At 41.8% G+C, this 18,179-nt stretch overlaps 1 protein-coding gene across 1 annotated transcript; it reads left to right on the forward strand.

Annotated features, from left to right (window-relative positions):
* Positions 1–6,597: 6,597 nt before the first annotated feature.
* Positions 6,598–9,363, forward strand: LOC125308634. The gene is made up of 11 exons (XM_048265197.1): positions 6,598–7,288; positions 7,463–7,497; positions 7,615–7,656; positions 7,834–7,905; positions 8,005–8,103; positions 8,215–8,262; positions 8,388–8,468; positions 8,573–8,788; positions 8,925–8,977; positions 9,157–9,226; positions 9,316–9,363. The coding sequence occupies exons 1-11, from the start codon at positions 6,871–6,873 to the stop codon at positions 9,361–9,363; spliced, it is 1,182 nt and encodes a 393-aa protein (XP_048121154.1). The 5' UTR covers positions 6,598–6,870.
* Positions 9,364–18,179: the final 8,816 nt, after the last annotated feature.

Below are 18,179 nucleotides of genomic sequence, written 5' to 3' on the forward strand. Positions count from 1 at the left end.
CAGATCTTTCTCATCCCTTCTCCCCTTAGTCTAACGGTGACCCTGTCGGAGTATTGAAATTGGTTGTGGTCTATTCAGCATTTCTCAAAATATGGGTCTGCAACATGGAGACTGCTGGTCCATGGAGTCGTGGAGTGAAATTAGGCCCGGTGCTTCATCTGATAATTTGCTGCGCAGTTGATCAAGAAACCCGGATCGGCGAAAAAAAAGAAAACAAACGTTTCTGCTATCGATGTCATTAAACATGGAGCCCTACAATTAAGTGGTGGTATGAGCATTCATTCAATGCGGCGTCTGCGCGAGAGAAACTGAAACTAATCGATAACGTTGGTATCAAAGCTCCGCTTCAACCTGTTGGAAGGCTATTTATTTATTTAACGAAACTTAATAGAACGGCGTTGTTTTGGAACTTCCTTAGAAACAGAGCAGAGACTGTATAATACACTGTATAGCATTGAGTATTGTATAGTCAAATTTCAATATAACGTGGCCAAGAGCTATTGTAGCCTTCTTTCTGGGTACATGTAGATGAGCCCTATGACCCAAAGTCTGCCATGACCGGGCCTCAGGTCAAAGAAGTTTGAGAAAGGCTGGTCTATATAACCTGCATCAGAATGAGGTTTGCAATGGTGCCTGAAGGCACGGGTTGAAGACCCAGTCAGTTACGATCACGATATGCACATTTGTGTAAATTCATTCCTAGTAATCACCATGACAAAATTGTACTTTTTTTTTTACTTTGAATCTTGAAAAAAAATATTGACCTACCGACCCATTTTTAATTTTTTGGCTGTTACTGCAAACAAAAATATTTTTAAGGATGGCCTTACTGATTTTTAAATGGAGCCTTGAGGCGATGGCACTCAAGTGGAAATATTGTGTCGGAGGTTTTTTGGGGTGGTGGTAAAAACTGAGTTTCAGATTCGGTTTCCCTACAGTTGAATCTTGTGTTTGTGGGTTAGACATCTCTTACTGGGTGGAGTTGAATGTGGATTGCTTTCACTACTGAAAGGTCTGATGAAGCTTGGTTGAAGGAGTAGAATTGGTGCCACAGTCAGGGCTTACTCACAAGGCTGAATTGAGCGGAGAACAGAGGGTGTTTGTGTGTCGTTGTTGTTGTTGTTTATTATTGTTGTTGTTATTATTATTATTATTATTATTATTATTATAATTATAATGAAAAATGCTTCCGTTATTGCTCCTTCTCCTTTGAAGAACCCTGATGGCTTGTTCGGAGTGGGCTGGTGTTTCTCAGATCTCACAGCGCCACACTGAGGCACACATCGTCCCTCAATACGTATGAAATACAAAACACTATGCACCCAATCAAAGCACATTAGTCAAGGCTAATGATTTCTGCATAATTATTGCAGTATTTCCAGAGAAAAAGGTTCTGATTCCATCACCAACTCAAACCCTCCGCAACGATACTTTCTATGCATCTTTAAAAGTGTTTGACTAAGCACTTAGGCAGAATGCACTGTGACAGTGGCAGGGATGGTGTGTGTGTCTGTGTGTGTGTGTGTGTGTGTGTGTCTCTCTGTGTGTGTGTGTGTGTGTGTGTCTGTGTGTTTACACTTGCTCATTTTTTCACTCTGTCTCCCTCCTGTCCATCCAGCGTGTTCTCTCTCTCTCTCTCTCTCTCTCTCTCTCTCTCTCTCTCTCTCTCTCTCTCTCTCTCTCTCTCTCTCTCTCTCTCTCTCTCTCTCTCTCTCTCTGCCTTTGAGCTGGGCTGAGGGCACATGCTGCCGAGAGCCTCTGTGGTTTTCTGGGTAGACGAGTGCTGCTGCCCCTGCTGTTCGCCCCCTGCTGTTCACACTAAAGCAACACACCTGAAGGCTTCGGAGAGCAAACACACCTCTCCATGGGACATTTGAGGCCTGGGGACACTTTAATGCATTTACTAACTTTTAAGAGGTTTGAGAAAGCAGAACACTTTAAGAAATGTGTGTGTGTGTGTGTGCGAGAGAGAGAGAAGGAGGATGTGTTTGTGTAAAATTGTAAATTATGACTGAAAAGGTCAATGCAGAAAAAAAAAACAACCAATGAACCAACAGCTTTTCTTTTAGTTTCTTGCTGAAGACCAGAGCAGATTGAGAGAGGAGCCGTGTGGCCGTTTGTGCCGGGGTGAGGACTGTGCCGCGGTGTGTCCTGAGAGACCGTGGCAGGAGGTCCCTGCAAGTCTCAAAAGATCAGGGACTAGTGTTTACATGATGCCACCTATGTGCACACACACACACACACACACTTCAGGCTCCTGGCAAGCCACACCCACACCCACTTCAGGCTCCTGGCAAGCCACACCCACACCCACTTCAGGCTCCTGGCAAGCCATTGCCCCATTAGAATGAGTTGGCACTTCTCAACTTCACCATGCCAGAAAGCATTTTTTTTTACGTTTTGTTTTTAGCATTGCAAAGAATGTAACGCTTCCACTGTGCACCAGAAAAGACAAGACTTAAGCTGTTTCTTGGCCACTGAAAAAAAAAAAAAAATATGGCAGACCTCAGGTTGTCAGTCAAGGTTCAGGTTCAAGCGTCTGATCCAGGAACAGTTTTTGTCAAACCTGACTTCCTGCCTCCACCACCTCAGCTGTGTGTCCATGTCCCTCCCCCTTCCCCTCTGCCTCAGACCAGCAGCATCCCTCAGGCGTTCATCACCTTCCACTGGTTTGAACTGTACCCCTATGGCTAAGTTGCCCTCATGTACATACTGAGGGCCTTTGTTGATATTCTTGTTTTTGATAAATGTCCGTGAGAGTGAGGCTGTAGAGGTGTTTTGTTTCCCCCTGGCCCTATTAATTTTATTTACCCGACATCTCCTCTCCACATCTGTGGACAATTATTTTAGTATTATAATGATACTCACCTTCTTTTATGTCCTACTGACTGAACGTATAGAAAGAGAGTTAAAGGAAGGGGGAAACCTTTTAATATTAAACCTTTTGTTTGTTTTTTGGAGATACAAAAAAAAGCGTATTAGAGGTTCAGCCTCTGGTCGAACACTGTGCCATCTACAGTATGAGCTGCCAAGCCCAAACACTACTGCATTGGCCCCACTCTGGAGTATCCTTCCGCCTCGGGACGGGAATGAGAACTAGTTCCGGCAGTAACCAAGAGGAGGAGCTCATAGCATCCCATGACTCAAGCAAAGCAGTGGAGATGGGGAATAATTTTAAAGAGGAAAAAAAAAATCCATTTTGTGTGTATAGAGTATGTCAGTATTCACCCCCTTCCACATCACCACTACAACCCATGAGTAACCTGTATTAAACTGTATAGATTGTGAAACATGTTATTGAATGTCTAAAAAAAGATTATACAGATTATACATAAAAAATTTAAAGCAAAACAGAAGCAAAAGCATTGAAATTGTATGAAAATATAAAACATGGATATGAAAAGAGTCTAGGGTCAAATGTACTATTTTGTTTGTACTGTAATTACTATTTGATGGAAGAATACTGGAGAGATCAGCTGTAATAAAGTAATTTTAGTACAGCCTTTAGTCCTGTGTTTCTGTCTAGTTTAAAGGTGTGTGTGTGTGTGTGTGTGTGTGTGTGTTCGTATTTAAACTGAACCTTGGCAGCAATATGAATGTGTGCACAACAATTAAGAGGTCATCTGTGCATTGAGCATAAAAAAAATCATTGTGAGCGGGCACTCTTCAAAACGGACGATACAAGGTAGCTGTACAAATACAAACACTGATGTTGCAATTAGTTGCTATCATCCATAACAGAATGGTTACAATGTTATTTCTCAAAAGTTTTAAATTAAAATAGATAGATCGTCATTGTGGTGCTGTACTGTATATTAGTTTGCTAAGATCGCTTTGCTCAGAACTCAGAAGCACAGTACTGGTATATGAGGAGGATGGTAAGGAGACTGGTTTTCAACAGTTGCTTTCACCATCAAAGAATTGTAACAAATGTGATTTCTCAAAAATGTTTTTATAATTAATTTAAATTACAGCATAGCCAAAATCTTTTTTACCTTCATTGATCTCAATGGGTATGAGGGGACAAATCCATCAGAGGACCATATCCTCCTGAGAACCAAGAAAAATTCTCCAACAATTTATTTTTTGTTGTGATTTCCTTTCTATTTAGGATTAAAAAAGCATCTTACTTATTTTTATTTTAAATTTTATAGCATGTCCCCTGTGGGTGACAACAGAACCGTTTTAGTGTGAAAATGTAGCCATGAAATTTAGACAAAAATGGACTAATTATGCTTTTAGTGGTATTAAATTAAGGTTATTTATCCTTCTAGACTACTTTATTTGCCTTTTTGGACAGTTGTATTTCTTTTTTCTGGATTGTTAATTTCATTTTCATGTTTTTCTTTCATCTCTGTTTCACTCACTCATCACCTGAGAGCTTCAAATCTGACCCCCCCCCCTCATTCATCCTATACAAATGATCTCCTAAATTTCCCAAAAAAATCAAAATATTTTGGTCCTGGTGTCCATTATAATGGACATTCATAAAGTCACTATTATTTCAAAATGTAAATAACTTAACTTCTTTCCAAATTAATCATATGATTCCTGACATTTTCATTAACAAGACCATATATTGCCATCATAATGAATGCTTAATAAGAAGACACTATTTGACTTATCTCTCCTTCAATAAAATGTGCTTGTTTTCAACCATTTTTGAGAACAAGAAAGAGGAGGTTCCCAACAACCCAGCCAATCACATGATATATCCTTAGAAAGCCCGGGATGTCCTCTTTAAAAGACCACAGGAATTGATAGAATAGCTCAAAGGGTTAAAGGGGTATGCATCTAGAACTTATGTCCACTACAGAGGACATAGGTCCATGGATTGGGTCTCAGGAGGATATAACAAATCTTTACTACATTCAAAATTTTGGCTAAGTCCCCTCAATCTGTCAGTCAACTGCAGCTTTAAATTGTTGTTGAGGTTACAACACCCCAGGAAGAGAATAGCATTGGCCAAGGAAAAGACTTAACGCGTCTCAAACATTAGGACATAATGGTGATGCAGTGGTAATATTGCGATAAACTATGATTAATCTGACTGTATAAAATTAAGAAATTGGCCTTGAATAATTACTTCTTTAATATTGAATTATATTGAATCCATTTTAAGATGAGTCTGAAACATAACAAACTGTGGAAAAGGTGAAGCGCTGTGAATTCTTTCCGTATGGACTGTATACAGGGGCGGACTGGGACCAAAAATCGACCCTGGCATATTTGGCCCAAGCGGCCCTCAAATCGGTTGGGCACACCTAATTAAATACAAAATCTTTGCATTACCCTTAAATATGCATATATTTTCAACTGTCATGGAGCACTGAAAGTGATGTAGGCCTCATCTCTTTGACTGATCAGACGTAGGCATGGAGCATATGATCTCCACATTCAAGTAGGCTAACGAGCAAATATTAAAGAGTTTCTGCTTGACTTCAAAGTATCATTTCAAATTATTCAATGGGCTACAATTGACAGCAGCACCAAAAATTACTGAAGCCTATGTGTAAAGAGTTAAATTACCCAGATTGTCTTATATGACATTAATGTAATTTATACCAGTTATCGCTGTAGGACAACTGAAACAACACAAAATAAACTGTTGGAAATATTTTATTCCTGTAGGCTATACTACCTACCTACATTGCTGGTACATTTTGGAAAAGTACAGCTACATGAACTAATTATCTTTAGTGTCTTCCAGTAGCCTATCGTATAGGCTACTGTAGTTTAGTTGGCTTGTGCATGACGTGACGTTTTGTAACCTACATTTCCGTCAGTCTAGTCTTTTAGCCCTTCTTTACCATGATAACCCTTCCCAGATAGAACCCTTCTCTACTTTGAGAGAACCACCACTCATGCCATCGATGTTGAATTTTGGGCGTCTGACGGAAACTGATCAATCTGACCAACAATTAACGTCGATTTGACACTATATTTTGCTGTCCGGGTTCGCAAATCATTCATTTAGAAAATTTAAGTTGTGCTATTTGTTAGTTTTATTCACAGCACGGCCTTACTATGTTATCATTAGGCTACAATATCATTAGCCTACATTATCGCAATTAATAAGCCATCACAATCACCATGGCATCCTCCGTATGGCCCCCTGTCCCTGACCCGTCCGCTGCAACTAGTGCTGATGTGTGGGAGAGGCCAAATAATTCAAAGGTTTAAGCAAAAAAGGACACCACCCATCCAGCTGGACTGAGCGAGCGACCCAACTGGGCAGCGCGTCACTATCCGTCACCATCCAGCTGAACATGTCGGTAACCCATCACGGTGCTATCCTTTCAAACATTTGAATAATAATAATAATAATAATAATAAACTTTTCTAAAACGGTTACTACATATACCATTTAACTTTATTTTTATGATATGCAAAATATCATAAAAATAAAGTTACAACAACGACAAATTTAACGATTTATTCATTGATAATCATTCATTGTTTCACCAAGAAATAGCATGAAACCTAGATAATGCATTTGACCTGTAACGTCATGAAATCTAGAATTTTGCAGAAATTCTAGAACCCGTGCAAAGTATAAATTTAAGAAAAATGCACTTTTCCGATCAGTTGCTCTTGGACAACACATTGACCAGACGCATTTTGACTGCTCTCCAACGACTTTGAGATCTTGATCTTCTGCTAATTACATTTTACAACCTACTGCTAATTTATATTTTGTTCATTTAAAGTTTGATAACTGTCAATTAGGCTACTTGGTTCATCAGGTTAAACCTATCGGCTAGTCTAGGCTAAGAAACTTAGCAAAGTTAGCTATAATCAAATTCAATAGGCACAAGATTGTTGGGTTTGTTTGTTTTTAAATTGTTGCAGTTTATTTTTATATTTTTAATGGCGTCATGTGATAACCTCTTCGCTAGATTAGGATTTCGCCCAGTGGTCTGCACAGCAGGCCTGACTGCGACAGCAGTGGGCGCTGTTTTTCTGTTTTCCAGGTGGCGGAAGGAGACTGCCGAGATCGGCACCCAGACGGACTGGGAAACAGCTGAGGCTTCGACCCAAGCCGGCTGGGAAACGGCTGACGCTGGGACCCAAGTACTGTGGGAAACAGCAGAGGCTTCGACCCAAGCCGGCTGGGAAACGGCTGATGCTGGGACCCTGGCCAAATGGGAAACGGTGGAGGCTGGCATTCAGGCAGAGTGTCAGAGGGCTGAGGCAGGTGTCCAGGCGGTACAGGAGACGGCTGTCTCTGCAACCCAGGCTGTGTGGGAGACCGCGGAGGTCGGAACTCAGCCGGACTGGACAGACGGTAACTATTGAATGTGTTAGGTATATTGTAAATCAAACATCAGGTTAACTACCCTGTAATCTAGTCGGATAAGATAAACAGTTGTGCGCTTTGTTAACTTATAGTGATCACTCTTTTTAGGTTGTTTTATGAAAAAATAATTGGAATTCTTTAAACATTTGATTCATATCACAGGGTTCATCCTTGTGGACACTGTCGCACCCCAGGTGGTAAGCAGGCATTTGTTTGTCTTTGTCTTTTGGTTTAGCACTCTACTGATTACTTTGAGCAATAAAACCCAAATGTAGGCTACAACAGCAAGTTTTAACCAGTTTTCTGTTTTATAGGTCACTCTGGATGGCGTGGATGGACAGCTGCAGCCGTCTGGGGTATTTAATCAATTTGATTTTGACAAGGGTGCTGATATTTGTAATTCTTCATCAAACAACCTAACAAAGAAAAGAAATATCCAAATGTATCCAAATGACCAAGTGAAGCCAGTTCAAAATTGAAACGCTCAGTGTGTCTGCCTTACTGAAAATGTATAATGTTTTGTGAAATTGCAGTGGGATGTCCAGACCCTGCTTCGTTACACCATGGTGTACAGATCGTCCACCCTGTTCTTCTGCGGTCCTGTGGTATGCACATACACCATTTTGAAAATGTTAGATATCATTGTGGATATGAATCCATCTAGAATGTTCTTGTCTCCTTCCCACATGTTGTCTTGTATCCAGATGGTCGGAGAGAGGCGGTGCTCAGGGGAGACAGTGGAGGGATCTCTGAGGACGCAGTTCTGGTTCACCGCTGATGAGAACTGTGTGCTTGATGCAGAGGTAACTAAAAAAAGATAATATTGTATTACTTATTATTGCATTGTATTACTTATGTATTACAATTGGCTTTAGTTGATCAAGACATAAAGCGGTCTTTTACTGTTTACTCAGGGCAACCGTGACACCTACACCACCACTGATGCTGCAACCATCATCGAGGTAGAGATGGTGTTGATTTGGCTGAAGAGGAATTACTGAGCTACCAGTCCTCTTGCCTTTACATACCAGTAGCTGTGTGGAGATCATTCATTCATTTAAAATTTATCCTTATTTTCTTTTTCTAGTGGCGCTGTGGTGAGGTCGTCCGTGCAGTGTCTTACCATGAGCAAGAGTCCAAGTTGTTGGTTCTCATGGATGGAGTTCCGGTACAAACTAGTTTTAATTATGATCAAATTATCTTTTTACATTTTGTGCTAACAGATGGAGCAGGTTTTCATTTTTCACATACAATGATATGGTCTCCAATCAGGTCATCCAAACATCCAAGACCTACAAGCAGGTGACCTTGTCTGCCAACGGATCACTGGTGAGCTCAGAGAGGTCCGAAACCACCTCCGTCCCGGCCCCTGTGGTCCCTGACCCGTCTGCTGATGGTGCTGCTGGTGCTGCTGACGCCTCTGGTCCCACTGACCCACCTGGTGCTGACGCCTCAGCTGCTGCTGACGACACCCAGAGCTCTGCCCAGGTAATTTTGAGCACTCGTGTTTAACTCAACCAACCACCGACAGAAAGGTATCTTCTATGTTGTTTAGTTGCTGTTTAGACCAGCTGAATTTGCCTCACCATGCTGACGATTTGTAAATGAATATCTGTAATGGTAGGGATCAGAGGACAGCTGCCTCCTGCCTGAGGCTCGGGAGGTGCCCTTCATCTTGTAAGTACGGTTCAGCCCTTCTCACATGCAGTATACACTTCTCCCTTGGGTTTGGGTATATGAGCTTTAGCTTGAACGGGTCACCTGAGCAGAGTTTACCTCATATGGTTACTGACAGCCCAGGTAGTCCATTCAAACTGTCTGGAAATGCACTAACTACATTTTTTACAAAAAAACAGCAACTTCTTCCAGTCCAAGAACCTGGAGGACTTCTCGACCAGACTGACAGCCCTCAGGCAGGCCTTCACCGTGAGTAGTTCATCTCTTCTGTGCAGGAAAGATGTGCGTGTGGATAGTGACAGCGATTCCTTAACAAAACCCTGTCCTGTCTCCATCAGATCCTACTCAGCAGCGGCCCAGCAGTGCAACCACGCCAGTTGCTGTGAGGATGATCCCATGGAACCTGGCCACGCTGAATGGGAGGGTATGCGCTTTATCTGACATCTGTGTTATAGATAATGTGCCCATCCTGATGGTTGATACATACTGTAAGCATTTACAACCTATCTCATTCTCACCTTTATCTTTCCTGTAGGATGCGGATCTCTTTCAGCGGGCCTTTGATGACCTGGTGGCCTACGTCCAGAACCCGGAGAATGCCCTGAGCATTCAGGTGGAGCTTCTAGAGGCGAGGGTATGTTAGCATTATAAACTCATAGCACAGACACATCTCTTGTATAGATGTATAATTCATGTCGTGTTTCTGTTTCAGATCCACTACATCAATGTGCTGGACATCGTGTTCGAGTTGGTGTTGTTTGGCATGTTTGATGTGGCTCAACGCCAGCTGGTCCCTGTAAGCAACGCTACACTTTCCGTGCCTGTTGTGACGCATTTCATTGTGTTGTGATGCCTAACTGACCCTGTTTCTCTCTATTCTCTCCCCCATAGCGGGTGCAGGGTGGGTTCATGGACCGACTGCTTGCAGTGGTTCATGCCTTCCTGCCCTTTGAGGCCTGTTCACCAGCTGCACATCAATATTGGCAGATGCTGCAGGTAAGTACTGACCGCACCCTGAGAACATTTTCCTGTGATCTACTCCAAAAGTGTAATACTAACCGGTATATTGGTTTGTAGGCGGACGTCCGGGCGTTCCTGGAGGAGGTGTTCTCTCTGGACCTCAGTGTCTACAGCCGTCTCCAGGTCCTCGCCGACGGGCTTTTCAGCTGTCTGGAGCGCCGGGTGGACCAGCTGCTGAGCACGCTCCCATCGCCCTAATATCCTTTTTAATACTCTCGATAAAATCAATATAAAAAAAATGATATAATGATATAATACAGTAATATATTACAAAGTCAATGTCTTAACACCTACCCTCTATGCCCCCTCTATACAGATGCTACCTGTTGCAGTTTAGTTGGGGCCTACCAGTACCTTCCTGAAGGACTAAGTACATCCAAGGACACCTGGAGGATCTGAAGACTCCTGGAGACATCTGAGGACACGACACCTGGACATCTGAGGACACGACATCTGAGGATGCTGCCACACCATGCCGTGGACCTGGACACACCATGCAGAGCGCACACGCACGCACACACACACACACACACACAGAGACTGCACACACTTTAATAACTGCATACCTTTTTTCCCCCCAATAAATCAGTCATATTGAACTTCTGCTTGTCCTGGGTTAATATATTACCATTATATAATTGTCATCTTATCATAACAGATATAAACAGCAAAACAATACATTTTTCTCATGCTTCCATTTACTTTAACCATGTTGCCAGGCCACATTGCCTGAAAAACACCCCAAACTAATACTATAGCGATTCTTCACTGTGGGTAATGGGTATGGTGTTTTGGTGGTTGAAATTTTCCTCCCATCCCAAAATGGACCACTTGGCAATCATGCTGATCATGGATCACTCTTCTCCAAATATGCACAGCTCAGCTTAACCTTTACAAGAGTATACCAAGGGCCTCATTTATAAAACGCTCTTACACACAGATTTGATCTTAGACTGTGCATATGCTCAAATCTATGCCAACGCTTAGATTTATAATAAACAGTCTCTGACGTGGAGACCTGCCCCAATAGGCAACATTCAATTTCAATTAAATTTCAATTTAGTGTGCTTATAGAGCGCCAAAACATTACACATGTATAATGGCGCTTTACAAAATGTAGGCAATCAGAGAAAAAGAAAAGAGGGAAAAAAGAAAAGAAAGAAAGATGGTCCATGGGTAACAGGAGCGAGGAAAAAAGGGCCTGACAGGAAGGTCTGTACACATGACAAATGCATATGATAGTCAGGTGTGGAGAATAGGACATGGTGTTTAAAGCACCTGAGGTGAAAGTTACAAGAGGTGGGATGATTACGTATCCGGTATGATAATGCATCAATCATGATTTAGTGAGAGAAAGTGCAAATAGTCCGGCGTTGGAATTGTTTATGGAATATTGGACCGTTAAACCACACATTGATCCCAGGGCCAAACAAGGCAAGAAGTGGTTAACAGAGAACAATGTCAGGCCCAGCCAGAGTCCAGACATGAATCCCATCAAAATTATATGGAGGGAGCACAAGGCCTGAGTGATGGCAAAGAACCATTCTATACTCAAAGACCTGGTAACTGTTGCAAGAACATTGCCGTCCAAAATTACTTTGGAGACATGTACAAATATTTGTGATAGCAAATAAAGGCTTAAAGGCTTAAAGGCCATGTTTCTACCACATTGACTTACAACCTTTTGCGTGTGGCAGTGTTATTAACAGTCAGTACAAACATATTGGTCAAGAGAAAATCAATATTAAATCAATTTTTTCCAAGGGAAAGTTGTATCATGCTGAATTGCCATCCTCATGAGTTAAAAAGAGTAGCCTATGACACTTTTGTTATAGGTGTAACATAAATCGACAATTATCCTAGTAGTGATTCTTGTCAACTTGTCACACACTAAGTAACATAGACATTGGTGATTCACTCTTATACCTGTGCAATCAGCATCTCTTTATAGCTCTTTTTTGTCATTAGTTCAATAAAGCATCTGATCATTCTGTCAGAGCAGCATATCAACAGTGTTGTTTTGAAACTACGCAACAACATGCAGATGGGGACCTTATAGGGACCGTCTTAGTGTGATCACTACACTAAAACACAGATTACATTTTAAGTACTTTAACAGTAGAAGATTGCGATTTGGAACTCATAATAGAATTTGAAATTCAGTGTAAATGTAACGGAGGTAGTCTCTCCCAGAGCCATATAAAGGTACCTTTATATGGCTCTGGTCTCTCCCCTCCCTCGATCACTCTGCGTTGTGTTTTAGAAAAGGATGGACGCCACAACCGACCTTGATTTTACTGTTTATTGCTGAGATGACAGAAAAGAAAGAAACTAATCAGGCATGGAGCGAGCCAGGCGCAGCACAACTCCTCTGCCGTGGGACAGTTGCAAAAGAGCTATTTAAACAAGTCGACAATAGTCGCACAAGTTTACATAAGACAATATTCAAACAATTATAAAATATGTGGCGTACCTGAGATGACAGAAAAGAAAGAAACTAATCAGGCATGGAGCGAGCTAGGCGCGTCACAACTCCTGCAAAACAGACCAGGTAAACCACTTATTAAAACACGACATCAGTCAATCTATCGAAGCCACGTACCTGTCATAACTCAGCTAGCAGCACACTAACTAGCCTAATACACATGCAGCACTCTAACTGGCTGCAGTATGAGAAAACATTTAAACATATTTAAGTGTGCACGATCGAAATACATTAAAACACATCTCATGTATAACGTGCACAACACAGTATGACAGAGTTCTCACCCTACAGATGCATGACAGAAAATAGGCAAACACCAAAATCATAAAACAAAAGAAATAGCACATTTTAATACACCACCTACCTCAGCTAGCACATTTTAATACACCACCTATCTCTGCCGTGGGACAGATATGTATATATCAGTGACCATATGAGGTAAACTCTGCTCAGGTGACCTGTTCAAGCTAATGCTCATATACCCAGACCCAAGGGAGAAGTGTACTGCATGTGAGAAGAGCTGAACTGTACTTGAGGGCACCTCCCGAGCCTCAGGAGCTGTCCCCTGATCCCTACCATTGCAGATAGTACAGCGGCTAAGGCCAGATTTTTACCTGAATCGTTTAGTTTTTGCAGAAAGCACGGAACTTGGTACAGTTATAGTACTACCCCTAGTGATCAAAAATTGAGATGGACCCCAACACATAGCGCCCCCTAGTGGCCCCTATCTTGACTTCAAATATGGCCACCAAAATATGCCCTTTTTTCTACATTTATAATGCTATGCAGCTTTTAACACATAATACGACGTGTCTATAGCCATCTTTCAGCATTATGAAATACATGTGACAGTCATGCATAATTCAAATGGCAAACATGTTGGATTTTAATAAAGTATCCATAAATTCTGACAGAGTCAAAAACGGTTGTGCATTTAGGCTTTGTGTGAAGTTTTAACTGTGTGACTAACCCTGAACTTGCTAGAGCTCAATCCTTCTAATTTGGAGGCTGGCATGCTAGCAAGGAGGCTAAAACCCATGGATTCTAGCGTCTGTCAAGTCTCTTAAAGAAACATATGCTGCCTTTTGGGAAATTAGCTATTTGGCTTCTACCCTAGAGTTAGATCAATTGGATCAGTTAGATCAAACACCCAGTCAGAGTTAATTAGTACATAACCCAGTCCAACACATCCCACTGTTAGCCTAATTCAATTGAGATGGGTGGGGCCAATTAGCATATGCTAAAGTTTCTTTTAAGGCATACAGTGATCGTGTTTTATTGTAGTTTAACATTTTGCATCCCATAAAATGGTTATACCTGTCCTTGCATCTACAATTTAATGTCTTAAAGGTGCCCTGCCACACAAAACCGTTTTTACTTGCATTTTTTTTAAACATAATAGGTCCATATGTGTTTGTGCTATGTCGAATGTGAAAATAAACAGCTACCTCCTCCGCCAGCTCTAGCCACTGAAAAGAAATAAGCAGAGAAATTAGGCCAATTGCAAAAGCTCTTCAGATTGACGTGGAATTGATGAGCTCATTACTATTCATGAGATCGCCCAGTTGAGACTGTGCCCACAAAATTCGCTTAGCTCTGTGACAGTTTTAGTAGGCCTATGCAAGGATGGCTGAATGTCAACTGATTTGTGCGCTATGCACGAATAGAACTTCAACAATGCATTTTGCCCAAGAACCCAGACTTGAGGATCAAATGGCTTCAGTTTATTTTTTGGAACGACGCTACAGGCTTTGCAAAAAGGTTGCTGTTGAAGCCTGCAGTAGACTACCATCGCAGCAGTCTACGACCAGTGCCCATAAGTAAAACGTTATTGTCAACTCAAGGAAGTGCTATGTTTTACAGGTTTAATGAACCCGCTAGCCTAGCAGGTTTTATTTATGCACATTTGGACAACGCTAGCACTCGCTAGCCAAGTAAAGTTCATGCCATGAAGCTAAAATCAGTTGATAACAGCTACCATCGCGGTAGTCTACAACCAGTGCAGTCCGTAACTAAAACTGTCAACTCAAGAAAGTCTTATGTTATAGGTTTAATGCACTCGCTACCCTAGCAGGTTTTACTTATGCACATTTGGACAATGCTAGCACTCGCTAGCCAAACTAAGTTCATGCCAAGAAGCTAAAATTTGTTGATAACGGCTGTCATGTTATGGACGAAACCTACTAGCTGTTAGCCAATCAGAGTCAAGCAGCTTAGCTCGTTCGAGCTGAGTCTTCATGCAGGCTTTCAATACCACGCTAGAATGGCTTGAAACAAGGTAACCAAGGCATGTTTTCCTCAAAAAATATACAGACTCCATGGTAGAACTTCAGACATTACCACAAAGTAATGAAATACGTGTGGCAGGGCATCTTTAAGACAATGAAGCTAATTTAAATACGTAATACCTTGAGTTTAGTTCCCTCCTGACACATTAAGACTCATGCTAGTCAGTGAACCAGCACTCTGGGGTTTTAGGACACTGACTTCGTGGTAGAAACACCAAGAGCTCAAGATAGGTTGAGTATCGTCCGCGTAGCAGTGATAATCAAATTCATGGGAGCAAATGGTCTCACCCAAGGAAGTGGTGTAAATAGAGAAAAGTAGGGGCCCTAAGACTGATCCCTGAGGCACACCAGTTGTGAGGTCATGTGACTGTGATACCTGTACCTGCCAAGACATGCTGAAAGAATGCCCTTTAAGGTAGGATTTAAACCAGTCAAGGGCTTTCCTAGAACTCCCAGTTCAGATAGTGTAGAAAGGAGAATGTCATGGTTAATAGCATCAAATGCTGCAGATAAGTCTAGTAGAATGAATACTAATGACTTAGATGAGGACTTAGATGCAACTTAGATGAGGACTTAGCTACTCTCAATGCTTCAGTCACAGACAGAAAAGCAGTTTCAGTAGAATGACTCTTGAAAACAGAGTCCAAGTCCAAGACTTGCTTGAAGACCACTTTCTCCAAAAACTTTGACCCCTTGCATGTGACGTCACGTTTTGTTCGCGCCACAGCAAAATAGCCTAGTGGACGGCAAGAACACGAATCAAATTAATGGGTTGTAATGGGACATATCGCACAGCTAGGGGATTATAGTGAGATTTAACCGTAGTAATGCCCTTCCACGACTGTTGGCTTATTGTTTGGAATACAACAACATCCCATGTTCTTGCATAGATATATTTTGGTTTGTTTTCTTTGTGTTTCGGGAGTATTTCAACCACAATTGACCTGTCGCTAAGCTCCGCCCCCCATTGTTACCGTGCGAAAACTCGGACAAACAAACCAGACTTGATTAGAAATACATTGTGGACAATGGCAGCTGACAGTATATGAAAGCAGGCTTTGAGGGCGTTTTGGTCGATATTTGGTTATCAACTAATTTTAGCTTCATGGCATGAACTTTGCTTGGCTAGCGAGTGCTAGCATTGTCCAAATGTGCATAAATAAAACCTGCTAGGCTTATTATTATTCCAAAAATAATTCAGTGGAAATGCATGGATTCAGTTGCTTCCAGTAGCAGCAACTGGAATCTGATCCCTTATCATACTTGTTGGTTCGTACTCGTCGCTCGACTTATCGTGACTAAATTCAAGATGGCGTCGAACGGTAAAATTCTTTAAGGGACTGTCTGTATAAATCGTCTTGTAAATAAACTACCAGTGCTTTTTCAAAGTTCTATGTCTCGTTTTAAATGTCAAGGCCCTCGGAAGTCTACCAATGAAGTATGGAGCTACTTTGAGTCTCGTAAATGGTGTGAAACAGTGATTTATTTGCATGGCTAGGCCGATGCTCGAGGCACCACAACGAAACACTGTGTTGGTAGCATTGGCTAACTAGCGCCAGCTTTCTGAGTGCAGGGGACAAGCCAAAGTGAGCTATGAGACATACATTCACACTCGGTATCATGTTTCAACACACTTTAGGTCAAAATCACACCGGAATTATCCTTTTAAGTCCGCTTGATACTGTAAGCCATTGGTTCCCAAAGGAGCCAGCATAGCCTAGTGACAATGTATGTTGTGTAATAGGCCTAGCATAGGGCCTACATTATATAGCCTATAGTTTGTTAACACTAACGGTTTTGTCATAACTCCCTCTATGCATTTTTTCATTTAGAATAGCTCTGAAACCGGGGATGAACACGTCGCAGGGGGGGCGACAGTGCGTGGATATCTCAATCGCAAAATTAAACAATATTTCTATCGGGCGCCTATGGACTAGGCTGGGTGAACTCAGCCTGATCTGCCGGCGATTCCTTTTCGATTTCTTAAAAGATTGAGCTTGGTCTGGCGAAAGTGTGGTGGATTTCTATGACTTAACGGATGCATGTATGGTTTTTATAAACTTTGATATTACTGCAATTATTATGAGACTTCAAGGCCTGTACACATCTTAAACAGACCAGACCAGCAGTCAAGGAGTGGGGTGAGGGAGTTCACAGTGACACCTGGCTGGATGGTCGAGGGGGTGAAGGAGTTCACAGTGAACTAGATGGTCGAGAGCGAGAGGATGATGTAATTGGATGATGTAATGGTGGTAACAGCAAGGCCAAGTAACAGGTGGCAAGATAAGAAGCCCTGTTACAACTGGAAAAAAACAGAATCTGGGAAAAAACCCAGAAGGAGACAGTTTTGCATATAATTTATGCATGATGAGACAATGGGTTCCACCAATAGTTGTAACCTTGGTGGATGCTGATAGGCCAACAGGTGTCTTTCGAGGGTAGCGAGAGGGCCCAACCCCAAGGTTAAGGAGTATAAAAGATAGGTCGCAGCCACCTGTTAGTCAGATCTCATCGGGGGCGCCAGCTGATGACATCTCACATCACCCTATTGCTTGACACCTGGTCTGGACATCGTTTAGGCTGGACTATCACTGCAATACGGTAAATAAAGATCAACAGTCTTCAGAGATCTCCTGTCTGCATTGTCTCCTTCGGACGCTTTGTCCCAGAGTGCTAATTAGTAAGTAGTTAAGTGATAAATTGTTCAGTGGATTCGGAAGTGGACCGGTTTTTCCACGACAAAAGCCAGACTAACCATGGACCTCATAGTTGCAAAATGCAAGTGAACATGAATCAGCGTATTATTTGCACAAACAATAACGGACAGTAGCTCTTCAACTTGGCCCGTTAAAATGTGTATGAACAGTCTAGCAACACATTTCATGAAGGCCCTTTTGGACATGTCAGTTATTTGCACCACTGGGTAAAACGGCATTTTGTTTTAGACTACTGGTATTTAATTTTTCCATTGACAATAAAGCTGAATATCATATGAACTAGATGACTAAACTTATGCATATGTAGAAGAAGAAACATTCACAAAAATCCATGACATGACCTCTCTTCTTGATAGCTGTTAAAAAACTGCATGGAACTGACAGGGATTGTTTTGTTTAATAATAATAAATAAATAAATACATTATGCTGCTACCTTCTGCTTTTCCCAAATACAATGTAGCCTACAGGTGTACCTTCCATCAGTCCAGTTGCAATGGATGGACTGTGATGAACTGCCCTACTTGTGATTGTTTAGATATTTTAAAGGTTTTATAACAATGCTACACATTTTTTGGCAAGTGCTACAAATCTATTCACCTTTGCAGCGCCAGTAGGCTACTTTGTGTGCGGCCCGGCCACATTCCAAACAAGCAAACACATTTTCAAGAGTGGGGATGGAGTAGAAGATGGA

This window comes from Alosa alosa, chromosome 15 (assembly GCF_017589495.1).
Source record: "Alosa alosa isolate M-15738 ecotype Scorff River chromosome 15, AALO_Geno_1.1, whole genome shotgun sequence".
Classification (NCBI taxonomy): domain Eukaryota; kingdom Metazoa; phylum Chordata; class Actinopteri; order Clupeiformes; family Clupeidae; genus Alosa; species Alosa alosa.